Raw genomic sequence first — 16512 nt, 5'->3', positions numbered from 1 at the left:
TATAACTTGATAATGGCTTGTCTCCTGAAAATGCTCCTCTCCATCAGATCACCTGTTCAGGATAGCCTAGAGGCCTCTATATAGATTAGATTCAGGATCTATAGACTTATCTCCCATAGAGCTCATCTGGAATGTCACAGGTAGCAATTGCACGGTGGTGCAGTGGATAGCACAGCAGCCTTGCAGCGCTGGAGTCCCACTAAGCCCCACTAAGGACAACATCTGCAAAGAGTTTGTATGTTCTCTCTGTGTTTGCGTGGGTTTCCTCCCACATTCCAAAGACATACTGATAGGGAATTTAGATTGTGAGCCCCAACGGGGACAGCGATGATAATGTGTGCAACCTGTAAAAGCGCTGCAGAATATGTTAGCGCTATATAAAGATTATTATTATTAAAGGAAGCTGTCAACCTTAGATCATGATGACTTGCGAGCCCAAGTGCATTCAATGTGGCAGAACATTCCTCAGACAACCATAAGTGGCTTCAATGATAGCATGACAAGGTTGTAGGAGCAGGAATATTTGGGTCTGGTGCTCATTGTTGATACTGAATAAATCAAGATGTTTTGAAAATCTTGTGTACATTTTTTTCATCATTAAAATATCTATCAATCCTGTAATTTCCACAATTCACCATCATTTCCTTTTGTGGTGTTGCAATTTCAATGTTATAGAGTATATATTCTTCTAAAGTGGCACTTTGCTCAAATAAAGAGGACTTCCGAATGCTTCAGGATTGTCTATGGCCTCCAGGATACCCAATGGGTTGACCCTTTTTGGATACGCTTACTGAATAAAAAAAAATTAGATAGAATATTCTAAAACAAGCTTTTAACACTACACATACTGTATGTAAAAGAGTATTTTAACAAAAATAGAATAAAACAGGACTTGCTCACGTGATAATATGAGAGTCAAATAATTAAAAAAAATAATAATGTTTTGTTCAAATGTTGCCAGTGATACAAGTTCTGGAAACATTTTTTAATGAACAGCCCTAAGTAGTAATTATGACTAAATCAAACAAAGAGAGGAAATATTCTATTCTTCTAGGAAATGCATATAGTGAAAGTAAATTGTTCAAGAGTTATTCCCACAATGGCAATATTTTTTTTTACAAAGCACAGTAAATTCATGGCTATTCTTAATATACAGTACAAGCCCAACACAAATTTTCTTTCTTGCACATTTGTGTCTTTTTCTCTCCTTCTGCTCTTTCTTTGTATGCAGATTCACAAAGTTGATCCTGGTCCGCTAATGCTACATTTCTTGGCAGCACACTGCTTCTCCTTAGTGCTACAGGCTTTTCCCTCTGCTCTTCTGTCTGCTCCCTGATAGAGACAGATAGTTTCAACATGGACTATTTTTATTTATATGGCAGAGCTGAGCATAGGATAGATGAATTGAGATATAGCATTGCTATCTATAAAGATGGCATGAGAGGATCTGTTTTTTTTTTCACCACCTGATTTTAATGAACTAGACAGGGTCATTCGGTGCAAATATAGCTGTTATTAGTGGGATCTTTGGCATAGCATAACTGAACAATGTTAGAATCCATGTGTCAGTTATTAGGCAGGGTCATCAGGTAAATGTCAGCATGCTCGATTGACAGCATTCAAACTACCGGAGGGCGAATCACTGGCAGTGGAGGGTAAAGAGAGCCCTGGAGAAATGTCATCATTAGGGGGAGCGATGGCTAAAAATCAGAATGAAAAATAGGTTGTATTAGCACATACAGATGGTTCTCAGAAAATTAGAATATTATCAAAAAGTTAATTTGTTTCAGTTCTTCAATACAAAAAATGAAACTCATAGTATATAGAATCATTACAAACAGCGTGATCTATTTCAAGTGTTTATTTCTGTTAATGTTGATGATTATGGTTTACAGCCAGTGAAAACTCAAAAGTCAATATCTCAGTAGATTAGAATAATTAACAAAAAACACCTGCAAAGGTTTTCTAAGCATTTAAAAAGGTCCCTTTGTCTGTTTCAGTAGGCTCCACGATCATGGGGAAGACTGCTGACTTGACAGATGCCCAGAAGGTAGTCATTGACACACCCAAGGTCCCAGAGTCTGGAGGAAGAGTGGAGAGGCACACAATCCAAGCTGCTTGAGGTCTAGTGTGAAGTTTCTACTATCAGTGATGGTTTTGGGAGCCATGCCATCTGCTGGTGTAGGTCCACTGTGTTTTATCAAGACCACAGTCAGCGCAGCCGTCTACCAGGAAATTTTTGAGCACTTCATGCTTCCCTCTGCCAACAAGCTTTTTAGGAGATGGAAATTTAATTCTCCAGCAGGATTTGGCATCTGTCCAGACTGCCAAAAGTACCAATACCTGGTTTAAAAACAACAGTATCACTGTGCTTGATTTGCCAGCAAACTCGCCTGACCTTGACCCTATACAGAATCTATATGGTATTAGAGGAAGATGAGAGACACCAGACCCAACAATGCAGGTGAGCAAAAGGCTGCTATCAAAGCAACCTGGGCTTCCATAACACCTCAGCAGTGCCACAGGCTGATCGCCTCCATGCCACGCCGCATTGATGCAATAATTGATGCAAAAGGAGCCCTGACCAAGTATTGAGTGCATTTACTGAACATACATTTCAGTAGGCCACAATTTCACAATTTGGGATTTTAAAATCATTTTTCAAGCTGGTGTTATAAAGTATTCTAATTTACTGAGATAATGAGTTTTGGGTTTTCATTGGCTGTAAGCCATAATCATCAACATTAACAGAAATAAACACTTGAAATAGATCACTCTATTTGTAATGACTCTATTTAATACATGAGTTTCACTTTTTGTATTGAACAACGGACATAAATTAACTTTTTGAAGCACCTGTATGATTAATTCTGAAAGTACAGAAAACTGAGACCCCATTATCATTTGATGAAAAACCCTTTAACTATTCCACCTTTGACTCTGTACACATACCCTAAAAACGCAAGATGGGATGTTCAAAGCCTAAAACAGGATCATAGTTTTAATAGTAGTAATGAAATCAGTATTATTCACACCCTTTCCTCCACCTCTATTCGGTTTACATTAAGGGGTTGTCTGGACGTAAATTACAAGTCTGTAGTCACTCTGTGACTGCAGACTTGTAAATCCTCACATTATGCATGCTGTGAGGATTCTTTGGAGCCGGGATCAGGCAATCATGTGACTGCCAGCATGCGATATGCATACTCCCGGCCACATTCCGACTAGAGGGGTGCAGCATCGCTCAATGCAAATGTGGTGTGCAAAGCCATAAAGTCTAGTCGGAATGTGGCCAGGCCCCTCTAAGCCCCCTGATTAGCATTAGATTGCTGTTATATGACACTAAGACTTAGCCCATTAACGACAGTGGTGATATTTAGCTTTTTTTTTCGATCTGAAGAATCCTCTTTAATGTTAACGTTTTGGGGAAAAATGCTGCAGCCTGATTTGAGTTTGGAGTCAATAGTTAAATATGAAATGCTCTACAAACACTACAAGTGCAAGCTGAATGTGCCAACAATATGACTTGACTGCTCACTTGCTTTCCTTAAAGGGGGTGTGACTTTGCTAAAAGGGATATGGCCGAATTTGGTACATGATGAGCAAAACTTGCACCAAAATTCTGAAAAAAATTGTTAAATGAAGTCAAATAAAGCAGCTGAATTTAAAGACTGTTTTGTTTAAGTTTACACTAAAAATGAGATAATATTAATAAATGTGCCTCAGTGGATTTTGTATCTTTTTTATTGTGATTTCTTTTGTTTTTTTATATCCCCAAATACAGCATGAGGAGGCATTTTTAATCCGTAAAAAAAATAAATAGTGTAAGATTGCTCTCACTAAGTGTATTGGGGGACACTCGCTTGGCAAGGGATTGACGTAGTCTGGCACGATTTTTTAACACAAAACAGTCCATGCGGTTTATTAAAGTGTCATAAACCGGGTTATGCAGTTCATAATATACATTCCATAGAACACAATGGGCACCAACTGGTGATATTAACTTGCAGCTTTGTCTTAACAATTCATTTACGGCTTTAACTCACATTTACGGCTTTGTCTCACAGACACTAAACATGCTGGACCTCTCACTTCGCCCAGTTACCATGGGTGTCTGTACGCCGTACACTTCACCAATGTCCCAAGTCACATACAGCGCATATGACACTGGGTCGCAGTCTCTAAACACGCCGAACCTGACTCCGTTCAGTCACCGTGGGAGACCACACAGTTCATGGAACATCACAAGCACCAACAGTCTGTAAAGGTACCTGGCGGGAGCTCCTGCTCCACCTGCTGACTCCTTGTCAGTCCACTCCTCCGGGAAAGCTGCCTTACGGGGTTCACCAACTTGCCTGGCCGGCACACATCAGTCAGTCCAGAGCCACCGAAGGATGGTAGCTTCCCCACATGAACCGCACCTGTGACCTGTCCAGGTGCTATTCAGGACCTCGTCCAACACCCCAGGCCACTAGCAAGTCCAAAGTCCCACCATGTGCTATTCAGAACTCTTAGTCCCAGGAAATTCCACACAGGTTGTTCAGTGTGCTATTCAGGACTCCTACTCCCAGGAAAATCCAACACACCCAGCTCACCAGGTCCAAAGCCCCACCATGTGCTATTCAGAACTCCTACTCCCAGGAAATTCAACACAGGTGGTTCAGTGTGCTATTCAGGGATCCGGTCCTACTCCCAGAACCTCCCAACACACAGACTTTCCAGGACCTTCCACTGGAACCACACAGGTCACTCACAGCGACCATATACAGGCACATGTCACCCACACCCTGGTCACAATATATACTCTTAACCACTCCCCTGGATGGGAGTGTGGATGTGTGGCTAGTTTGTCCCACCCAACTCACACAACTAGCCTAGTAAGTCACCCTTACAGCTACACCATACATATACACACTTGAGGGACTACAGGTCCCAGAACAACAACATTGCATCAGACTTACTACGCAGACTCCCTCTGCGACACATATCGGCCATTCACAACACAGCCAGTCACTGTTTCACCACGATTATCACAATAGATATGCCTCCATGCACATCCCAAAGAGCACTCACAGCGCCCCCTAGCTGTCACAGGGGTCACTGCATCACAATAGATAAAAAAATATTTAAAATAAAATTTAAAATGTTTGGTTTTAAAGTTTGTCATTTTTCCTTTCATTTCTGATTCAGAGTATGAACCCCACTAAGATATAAAATAGCTGAAAATAAATGTTAAAAATAATAGTGAGCTTTTGCAAAAATCAAAGACTTATATATAGCGCAAGAGGTCAATGAATTATGAAGAGACTAAAAACACAATTGAAACTTATGGACAATGCATAGCAATTTTTATTATTTTTTTTATTTAAAAAATTGTTAAAGTGAAGTCATGAGTTTGGCAGCATTATTTGTGCAGGAACTGCAGCTGCCCCTTGGCCAGATATACATGCAGTGAAATCTGACAGGCCCGCCACATGAGAAAGGAAGGGGCTCTGTAGGAGGGGCTCTTATTCTATCTAGGGACCCTGATCCCGACCTAATATTAACACTCTAAAATAAGGAAGGAACAAAGTAGCCTGGAATAAACCTACAAGAATAAGATTACACGGCACGCTATTTCACATTTTACCCTTTACTTTAGTTCCGGGATGTTAATCTTCAAACTATTTTAGTTAACAACACAAAATGCGTTGTAGGTTTCTAATAAGAGTTCACATAGTGAGTGTTTTCTTTACCATACAATAGGGGGAAGGGTCATCCATTGATCGCAGCATTCCGCCAGCACGCAGGATAAGGTGGATCTTCTACCATTCTACTGCGCAACCATCATAAAACACATCATTTAAAGGAGATTTAAAGGATTGCCTGTTTCGGGACAGTATTCTTTGAAGGGGAGAAAAAAAAGAAATACCATAAAGAGAGAGGATGCGATGTAAAAATATGAGGTGCTCAGTTCATTTTAACCCTTAAGAGTAGTGCTGCTAAAACGCATTGTTACAATTTGTGGTGTTAGGGTGACATTAACATGTGACAGTGATAGTGTTCTTCGGCAGGATGACCAATAATAGTGAATGTTTATTCTGTAAAATATGTGTTGGCTCAGATTGTTTTGACTATTGATGTCAATGTGGAAGAGAATCTAAAGACAGAGCCATATCCATATGTAGTGTTCAATAGGAAATAGTTTTACAAGGTTAAATCAGGGGGAAATCCTGGTACAGTAATCACCATTGGTCTTCCCCAATGTCAGAAAATCACCATGGGCAATTGATTTTTTTTGGTATACAATAATTGCACTTACTGACCCTACAGTCTCTACAATCTAATAACTGCATTGCTGGGGTCTGATTCATATTACTGAAGCTCCTTGGAGAGGATCAGGGACTTGCCAAACAGACAGCCATTCTTAGGGTGGGTGCAGATGACAGTATTTTTGGTCTGAGTGCGGTCGGACAAAACATTGGGTCACACTCGGACCAATGTTATGGGGTCGTGCAAATACCTGATTTTTTTTTCTTCTGACATTGACTTTTCAAGGAAAAAAAATTCTGTGTGGCCCAGTTGGATCCGATATTCGGATAGCACTCAACCATGCAAGTCAATGAGTGCGTGGAAAGCATGAGACTTTTTTTCTCCATCTTCACATCCGAGAAAATCAGATCACACTATGCTGACTCTCTGGTCAGAGTGTGATCAGAGTGTCATTTGCATAATTGGCCTGATTATTTGTGAGAATCTCTGACCGTCTGCCTCTACCCTTAAAATAGCAAATATGTCATTCACAGAAGAGAGTTAATTCCACACTCAACAATTCAATTTCAATGGCTTGGGCCGTGATATCTTTTTACAGTGTTAGGTTAAGAATGGCTATGTCTCTAAATATGTAATTTTGTTACGAGCTGTATATGTCACCACTCTCCTGAATCTGGTGCTGCTTTTCTTTTGTTCCTGCTCCCCTCCATTCCTGAGATACGGCCTTCTCGTCCATGTATTGAAATCTGGTCTTTTTAGCCAAGTTCGCGTGATCCTCAGCTCTTCATTGTGGGCGTCTTCATAAAGGTCATACCCAGATGCAGGGGCGTAACAACTGCGGTCGCAGGGGTCGCGACTGCGACGGGGCCCACAGTGTTTTCAGGGCCCGCCCAGTCCAGCAAACAAGTAGCAGGGGAAGGAGACAAGTCACGCACGCATCCTGCTGGCCACGCCCATAGCTTCCCCAGACTTTCAGCAGTGTGCGGCGAGTGGGCGTGTCCGTGAAGGACATGTGACCTAGCAGAAGGGCTGTGCGTGTCACTGACTGAAGCTGGAGAGATGGCAGGCATTAGCTGGTGAGTGATGTGCTGCTTACACCTGACACACACACACACCTACCTGTTCTATGCGCACAGGACCTGTGATGAGGTCACAGGAGGGGAGGAGTCAGGGGTTACATGATCAGTGGCCTCAGTGTATGCACTATGCAGGACTCTGCTGTGCTTGATTGTCATGGTGCTGAATGAGGGGATGTTTATGTAACAGAGCCGTGTGTGTACAAGGTGTACAGAGCGGAGCCGTGTATGTGCGTAGTGGAGCAAGGTGTACGGAGCGGAGTCAGGTGTGTACAAAGCTGAGCCGAGGGTGAAAGAGGTGAGCGGATTCGTGTATGTATGGGGTGTATGGAGTGGTGCTGCGTGTTTAAGAGGTGTAAGGAGCGGAGCCGCGTGTGTAAGAGGTGTATGGAGCGGAGCCGCGTGTGTACAAGGTGTACGGAGCAGAGCCGCGTGTGTACAAGGTGTACGGAGCAGAGCCGCGTGTGTACAAGGTGTAAAGAGCGGAGCCGCGTGTGTACAAGGTGTAGGGAGCGGAGCCGTGTGTGTATGAGGTGTAAAGAGCGGAGCCGCATGTGTACAAGGTGTAGGGAGCGGAGCCGCGTGTGTACAAGGTGTAGGGAGCGGAGCCGCGTGTGTACAAGGTGTAAAGAGCGGAGCCGCATGTGTACAAGGTGTAGGGAGCGGAGCCGCGTGTGTACAAGGTGTAGGGAGCGGAGCCGCGTGTGTACAAGGTGTAGGGAGCGGAGCCGCGTGTGTACAAGGTGTAGGGAGCGGAGCCGTGTGTGTACAAGGTGTAAAGAGCAGAGCCGCATGTGTACAAGGTGTAGGGAGCGGAGCCACGTGTGTACAAGGTGTAGGGAGCGGAGCCGCGTGTGTACAAGGTGTAGGGAGCAGAGCCGCGTGTGTACAAGGTGTAGGGAGCGGAGCCGCGTGTGTACAAGGTGTACGGAGTTCTCGGAGCGAAGCCGTGTGTTCAAGGTGTAGGGATCGGAGCCGCGTGTGTACAAGGTGTACGGAGCGGAGCCGCGTGTGTACAAGGTGTACGGAGCGGAGCCGTGTGTGTACGGGTTCTCGGAGCGAAGCCGTGTGTGTACGGGCTGTACACGGCTGTGGGCAGAGCCCAGCATGTGCACTGTGGGGGAGTATTGCGTGTACTTGCCAGTGTCAGAATGTGCAGTGCGCATGCTCCAGAGCCAACCAGTACACCCAATACACCCCCACACTGCACAGGTCTGGAAATGACGCACTGCAGCGTCATACCAGGAAGAAACAGCACACAGAGTTCAAACGCCGGGAGTGCGCTTGGAATTAGAGCGAGGGAGGACATATTACTATAGGGACATGTTAGTTATAAAATCATTTTTCTCAGCGAGTACAGGGCAGTATTAGGTCAGACTACACAACATTGCAACACAACTATAGTGTGCGAAATGAATAGGGAAAATGTGAATTTCGGTGGGAAATATTTTGGCGCAGGGGGGGGCCCCATTTGAAAGTTCACATCGGGGCCCCTCACTTTGTAGTTACGCCACTGCCCAGATGGCTAAATAGACTACATTTTTAGACAGGGAAAAGGAGGTCATACCTCAAGAATGGAAAAATGTGGGAAGGAAAAAATTAGGAGAAATGTCACACATGACATATTTATGGCAAATGACCGGACCTCTTTAATGACTTGTTCCAATTTCCAACAGTTGATAAAATAGATCATTTCGCTGCCATAGATGTTTGATAATCACTGACGAGTAGAGAATGTCTCTTGTCCACTCAGTTTTAGCTCATCTCCTCTAAAGTCACAATCAAATACCAACAGTCTTTCGGGAGATCAAAGCTATTTGGACGTCCGGTCTAGTTATCCTTACTGACAAATGCTGTGTACATGCCTAATAAATACGACGCCAGTAACAGATGCAGGCTTGTACCAAATAAACCAGTCCAGACCAGCCCGTAATCTCCGGTGGCGTACATACACCTGCTTAGCAGCAGACGGACATGTAGCGCTGCCTGTTGTTCTCCGATTAGCCCGTGACAAGGCTGGCACTGTAACTTCTGACAGGTGGAAGCATTCACCACATGCCCAGCTGATAGTGTTAGTGGTGTCATCAAGTGGCTGCCACGGTCGGCTGCCAGTCAGGCTTGGCACCACCTTCTGCACCATACGTAGCATATACATTTATTCTAATATCAGGTCAGTTATTTACACAGTCCATTATGCCAATTTCAGGTAAGTACGAGGATCTATCCAAGCATGATGAATAAAGGTCCTTATTGACTGTCCTAATCTTGGCTGTGACATGTTATTTCATGTTATTAGACTATTTGGACAATGCCATCTAAAGTTTAGTTGACATCGGCCTTGGGAATTCTGTTTTTTCTGTTCCATTATAAGTACAGATCATGTTGCGCTTTTTCTTCTGATGAAACCCATGATGGCACTTCCTGAAGATGTGAACCTGTTGTTCGCTGCCTGCCCATCGCAGACACAGGGTGATGACTCATGAGGATGGGCACTGTCAATGCCAATGCTGACAGCAAAGCACACAGAGATGCCAACCGTCTAGAAATTCCTGGAACCAACACCTTTTTTCCCATAAAAAAAATGGATCCATCAATGTTTTATTGACCATGGAGAGTTATTTCTTGAATTGATGTATCTGTAATTGACAGCCTCTTTCAGTTCAGCCAAAAAATGTTGGCTGTCCATGATTTTTTGATAAGCTGTTCAAAAAGTTGGCACCCCTGAAAGCAGTAGGGGGAACACACTCAAAAGAAGGGCATGATGAAAATAGTCCTCTTTAGCTGAGAGGAGCACTAGCTGGGCGGTCAGCCTCAGTTATAAAGGGGCTTCCTCATCGAGAGCTACTTTTCTATACGGGGGGTTATTAAGACATATAACAAGGGGTTGTTGAAAGTAGACGAGCCATATCAGTATATAGATTACTGCACATGTAACTAGATCTAATGAGTCACACAATTTACAGTTTTAAAAGTTCCACAGTGAAATACTCAATTCTGGTAGAAAATATGACTGTATAGGAATATTGGAATCATGCAGGGGCAAACAATTAGCAAAAAATGACATCAAATCCCCCCCAAAAAGTCATACATACCAATATCAATAGTGAATGATATTGGTTTGTCAGACATGGGTCAAAAAATAATATCAAAATAATTTAGGATAATATAAAAATTACCACATGAAGGGCTCGTGCACATGACCGTAAAACTCAGACAAATGCTATCTGTTGTCTTGACGGATAGCACTTGTCCCCCTGTTATTCTATGGGGTCGTACACAAAAAATTGCAGCGTTCACGAGTTACAAACGATTATTGAATCGCACTTTGCAATTCATGTCTGTGGGTCCGTGGAGAAAAATCAGACTGCACTCGGATGACATCCAAGTGCGGTCTGATGTTCATGGACTGACAGAATGGAGAAGATGGAGAATTTTTTTCCCCCATCAGAGAAAATCGAATCACACTCTGAATAAACTGATCAGAATGTGATTAGCATAATCGGACCAATTCTCTCGGATGAGAAAAAAAGGTTGTGTGACCCTAACCTTAATCCGAATGATATAAACCGTTAACTATGTGACCTGATGATCCCAAATTACAGGTGGCCTATAAATCAATGGTTTTCCAAACTTTATGGTGCCATGAAGGCAATGTTGAATGTTACAAGGTGAATATCCAGATTTTGCCTTCTTCTCTGTCACCGAATGTCCCTGATTCCCTGACAAGCACCAGTGTTAAGTGCTGGGCAGTACATGAAATCCTGGTGTTAATGATTGACAGCCACGTCCCCGCTGTGCGACTACTCTGTGTGACAGCACAAACGTCACCTACACCGAGAAAACAAAACTACAGCCAGAAATAGACGCGGGACGTCACATACACTCAATGATTACTTCATGTCACCCCAAAAATAGTGACCGGATAAACAAGACGATCACGACACACACAAGTCCCATTCATTGCACGAGCTCTCAGAGCAGATTTAGTAGGTCACCCCATGGGGCTGCACTCGGCTCTACCACATATAGGCATTTTGGGCAAACCCTAAGGATGGAGCAAACGTTAACTATCAAGTTAACACATTACATACCATAATGCAGCAAACCTGAACTTCTGACTTTAAGGCTGCCGTCACACTAGCAGTATTTGGTCAGTATTTTACCTCAGTATCTGTAAGCCAAAACCAGGAGTGGGTGATAAATACAGAAGTGGTGCACATGTTTCTATTATACTTTTCCTCTAATTGTTCCACTCCTGGTTTTGGCTACAAATACTGATGTAAAATACTGACCAAATACTGATAGTGTGACGGCAGCCTAAACATAAGCTGGCTTTGTCATTTCGCAGAACTTCTTGCGCTACTTATGATTTTTTTCCTACGAGTTCAGGTAAATCTACAGCGTTCATAGTGCACACAAGAAAGTCATCTCTTCTACAGCTCTATGCACTTGTAGGAGCCTTGGGGTGAAATGTAGCAGAGGATGTCACTCACCAGAGCTGGAGCAGTGCACAGTGTAGGAGCTGGCCGCCTCACAATGTGTGGAGCAAAGAAGAGATCCCAGCAGTCACATTCCAGGCAGTCACATGTACACAGACCTTCTCCCAACTCCTCCACATCCCACACAACAAAGGCTCCTGCCTGGGAAGGAGGAGGAAGTCCTGTGCTAGTCCTCTCCTGGCTACATGTGAGGCAGGCAGTGCTGGAACCAGGGTGTGTATTTTGGGGAGGAATGCTAACAACCAAAAATAACACTGACTGTCATCTTCTCTCAGTTCCTCCTCCCTGGTGTCTGCTGTGGGAAGTTACCATTGTCTAGGGGTTTCAATGGGCATGGAATGAGGCCATGCCAGGCTGGAGAGGTAAAGCCAATCTTCTGCCCGCTGGTTTAAGCTAAACTTCTTCCTGTTAAGAGTCTCAGAGCTTGGTGGTCTAAAGTCCACTTCCATAAAGCTGTTGCCAGCAAATGCAATCATTATTCCATTATTGTTTGTCAGGACATATAATTCTGGTAAAGCAATGAATTTCCACGTACAGTACATGTTAGTGATAAATTTTGTCAGCCATAAATATTTGTATGATTAAATGGTAGAAACGTGTGCACTACTGGTGGTGGTGCAAAGGTAGGTTCCCACACCTTACAGTATAAATAAAGAGAAACCTTGCACTCAACTTATGCTCTTTGTGAATTTTTTAATGTAGTACCCAAATAAACGTTTCGGTCCAACACACCGGACCTTCATCAGTTACGTACTGTGTGTGAAATAACGAAGAGAGACAAAAAAGTGTCTCTGGGCACACCAAGAGAGCGGCGTCTGAGTAACAGACAGGGGAAAGATAAGTTCCACTTATGCAGGAGAGAGGTATAGTGTGCCTGGAAAAGACGCGGAGTCCTCTTGGTGTGCCCAGAAACACTTTTTTGTCTCTCTTCGTTATTTCACACACAGTACGTAACTGATGAAGGTCCAGTGTGTTGGACCGAAACGTTTATTTGGGTACTACATTAAAAAATTCACAAAGAGCATAAGTTGAGTGCAAGGTTTCTCTTTATTTATAAATATTTGTATGATCATTGTGTCCATTTATGTTAGGTGGCTGTCATTACAAGTGATTACATTGTTCAGATCAGACCAATAATGTTACCTCATGAATAATTCAACTAATTATATATTAGTACCAGAGGTGTGGCTAGGGGATCAACTCAGGGGGCATGTGAGGTGGCCCCTAACCAGGTAACCATGTTTACAATTACAGTGGCGCCCCCTAATCGTAAGTATAAGTAAACCTAAGCAGATGACTGCGCTATTACTGAAAATAAATCTCTATACAAAGAACAACACTGATATTACCGCCATACGGTGACAGCATAGTGGTAGATACAAGTCTTAGGCTATGTGCACACGTAGTCTGGGTCCACTGTGGATTTTTCCGCAGCGGATTCCAGCAGATTTGATAAATCCGCAGTGGAAAACCGCTACGGATTTACCGCGGATTTACTGCGGTTTTCCTGCAGTTTCCACTATGAATTTACAACTGTGGTTTTCCATAAGGGCAGTTGTAAATCCGCACAAAAGAAGTGACATGCTGCGGATTGTAAACTGCTGCGTTTCCGCGCGCTTTTTTTCCGCAGCATGTGCACAGCGTTTTTTTTCCCCATACGTTTACATTGAACTGTAAACGCAGGGGAAACTGCTGCGGATCCGCAGCTGCGGAAACGCTGCGGATCCGCAGTAAAATCCGAATCGTGTGCACATAGCCTTAGGGTATGTGTCCATGATCCGTAATAGCAGCGTTTTGGACACAGCTGACTCGCACTGCATCCAAATGCTGCGTTCTACTATACAGGCACAGTGGATGGGATTTATAGAACTCCCATGCCCACTGTGCTTCTACTTCATGTTGTGGGAATTCACCCACGGTGCAGGTTTATGGGCCACAGCATGTCAATTTCTGTTGCAGAGTCGCTAATCTCCACAACAGAAATTCCCACAATAAAATGTATTGGATGCGCTAAATCAGTGAACACATGTGGATTTACCTGCGTGACGAACGCAGAGCTTTGGACACAGTAAACATATGCTGACGTTCTTTCTGATTCAGTATTCCCATCTTTTCCATCTTGCCCAACATGGCAACTTCTTCCAACTAGGACTCATGTGCAGAGTTTACAACAAAGTCACATTTGACGTCTCACATTTTCAGCATAGTCCCCAACTATTGCCAACCTGCACAAACTCCTCATCCTACTGTTAACCGGATGATGAGCCGCTGCTGTTATATGTGTCCCTATAACTGCATCTGCTATGTGGCACAAAAACTATGTTCCTCTTACTTCCCCTCATAATAAGCCCACCACTGTACCTCTCACAAACTAAAAAGCCTCCTATGTACCTTCTAGATTGTAAAATTACCCTCTAAAATATATTAATGCTCTGTGTAAGTACCCTAGAAAACAGTGTCCACATTCTGCTCCTAGAAAGTAACAATGTCCCATGTGGACCTTTGATGGTCACAATACTTTGAGTGCCCCTATAACAATAATGCATCTTAAGTGCCCACTTAACATTTAATTATGTCCCCTGAGTCATCCCATGTACAGATCCCTTAGGCCGGAATCACACTAAATGTATGAAAAATCAGTCCCTGTCTACCTGCCGAGATGCGAGAGGTCAAGTGCCATGCGAGTACAATCCGATTTTCCACACCTAGCATCCAATTTACATATGAATGCAGGTTAGAATAGAATATACAGATAGAATACATAGATATATAGAGTGGGGAAAGAAAGTATTTAGTCAGCCAAAAAAGTTCTCCCACTTAAAAAGATGAGAGAGGCTTGCAATTAACATAATAGTAGACCACAACTATGAGAGTCAAAATTGAGAAAACAAATCCAGAAAATCACCTTGTCTGATTTGGCAAGATTTATTTTGCATATTATGGTGGAAAATAAGTATTTGGTAACCTAAAAACATGCAAGATTTCTGGCTCTCACAGACTGGTAACTCATACTTTAAGAGGCTCCTCTGTCCTCCACTCATTACCTGTAGTAATGGCACCCATTTAGACTTGTTATCAGTATAAAAGACACCTGTCCACAATCTCAAACAGACACATTCCAAACTCCACTATGGTGAAGACCAAAGAGCTGAAGAAGGACACAAGAAACAAAATTGTAGCCCTGCACCAGGCTGACCAGGCTGGGAAGACTGAATCTGCAATAGGCAAGCAGCTTGGTGTGCTGAAATCAACTGTGGGAGCAAAAATAAGAAAATGGAAGACATACATGACCACTGATAATCTCTCTTGATCTGGGGCTTCACGCAATAGCTCACCCCGTGGGGTCAAAATGATCACAAGAATGGTGAGCAAGAATCCCAGAACCACAAGAGGGACCTAGTGAATGACCTGCATAGAGCTGTGACCACCGTAACAAAGGCTACCATCAGTAACACACTACGCTACCAGGAACTCAGATCCTGCAGTGCCAGACGTGTCCCCCTGCTTAAGCAGGTACATATCCGGGCCTGTCTGAAGTTTGCTAAAGAGCATTTGGATTATCCAGTAGAGTATTGGGAGAATGTCATATGGTCTGATGAAACCAAAGTAGAACTGTTTGGTAGAAACAAAACTCATCATGTTTGGAGGAGACAGAATGCTGAGTTGCATCCAAAGAACACCATGCCTACTGTGAAGCATAGAGGTGGCAACATCATGCTTTGGGGCTGTTTCTCTGCAAAGGGACCAGGACGACTGATCTGTGTACATGAAAGAATGAATGGGGCCATGTGTTGTGAGATTTTGAGTGCAAACCTCCTTCCATCAGCAAGGGCATTGAAGATGAAACGTGGATGGGTTTTTCAGCATGATAATGATCCCAAGCACACCACCAGGGCAAAGAAGGAGTGGCTTCGTAAGAAGCAAATGAAGGTCCTGGAGTGGCTTAGCCAGTCTCCAGATCTCAACCCCATAGAAAACCTTTGGAGGGAGTTGAAAGTCCATGTTTCCCAGCGACAAGCCCAAAACATCACTACTCTAGAGGAAATCTGCATGGAGGAATGGGCCAGCATACCACCAACAGTGTGTGCCAGCCTTGTGAAGACTTACAGAAAATGTTTGACCTCTGTCATTGCCAACAAAGTCACAAAGAAGGAAGAAGACCGGGTTTCTTGTATCTGCGCTAACCACACAACGATGGAAATGTTCTTAAAAGCTTTATTGTGCCGAAGTGTTTCGTGGCAATCTGCCACTTCCTCAGGGCCAAAAGTTTTACAGCATCTGTTTACAGCAGTGGTTTTATACAAAACGTTCATGGCATCACAATTACAAACAGACATCACTTCCTGTGAAAACGCCCCCTCCAATGTCAGAATGTCATAAAACAGTTACAATGACTTTATTTCAAAATCTAAACTCTGATGAAACACATTATCCACCTAAATAATCAGTCTTTAATTCAAAAGATATATATATATAAAAAACTAATGATCACTCACATATTAAACATTTTTTTTTTTTCAAAAACAGAGTTAGCTAGAATCAAACTCACAAGTTTTGGGCAAGGCAGACCAATTAGGGCTTCCCATTACCATCACACTATCTCTCCACTTGTTGGGAAGAAGGTAGTGATAGATAATTCTACAACACATTCTCTAGCAGTGCCTTTTTTACCAAAGATCACGAGT

The 16512-nt window shown here is 43.2% G+C and overlaps 1 protein-coding gene across 3 annotated transcripts in view; it reads right to left on the bottom strand.

Annotated features, from left to right (window-relative positions):
- The window catches only part of PALLD (palladin, cytoskeletal associated protein), a 345012-nt gene extending 332996 nt beyond the window's left edge, over positions 1-12016 (bottom strand). Inside the window, exon 1 of one of the 3 annotated variants that reach the window (XM_069744202.1) lies at positions 11822-12016. Coding sequence is in view for 1 of the 3 variants with exons in the window: in XM_069744201.1 (XP_069600302.1) it covers positions 4047-4048 (2 nt within the window). In the remaining 2 variants the exon portion in view is untranslated. Of the gene's footprint in view, positions 1-4046; positions 4064-11821 lie in introns of those variants that run through there. The other 2 variants (XM_069744203.1, XM_069744201.1) reach the window with 2 other exon arrangements.
- Positions 12017-16512: the final 4496 nt, after the last annotated feature.

The sequence above is a fragment of the Ranitomeya imitator genome, chromosome 1 (assembly GCF_032444005.1).
Source record: "Ranitomeya imitator isolate aRanImi1 chromosome 1, aRanImi1.pri, whole genome shotgun sequence".
Lineage (NCBI taxonomy): Eukaryota > Metazoa > Chordata > Amphibia > Anura > Dendrobatidae > Ranitomeya > Ranitomeya imitator.
The sequence above is the reverse complement of the archived record's forward strand: the minus strand, read 5'-3'. Positions and strand labels throughout refer to the sequence as shown.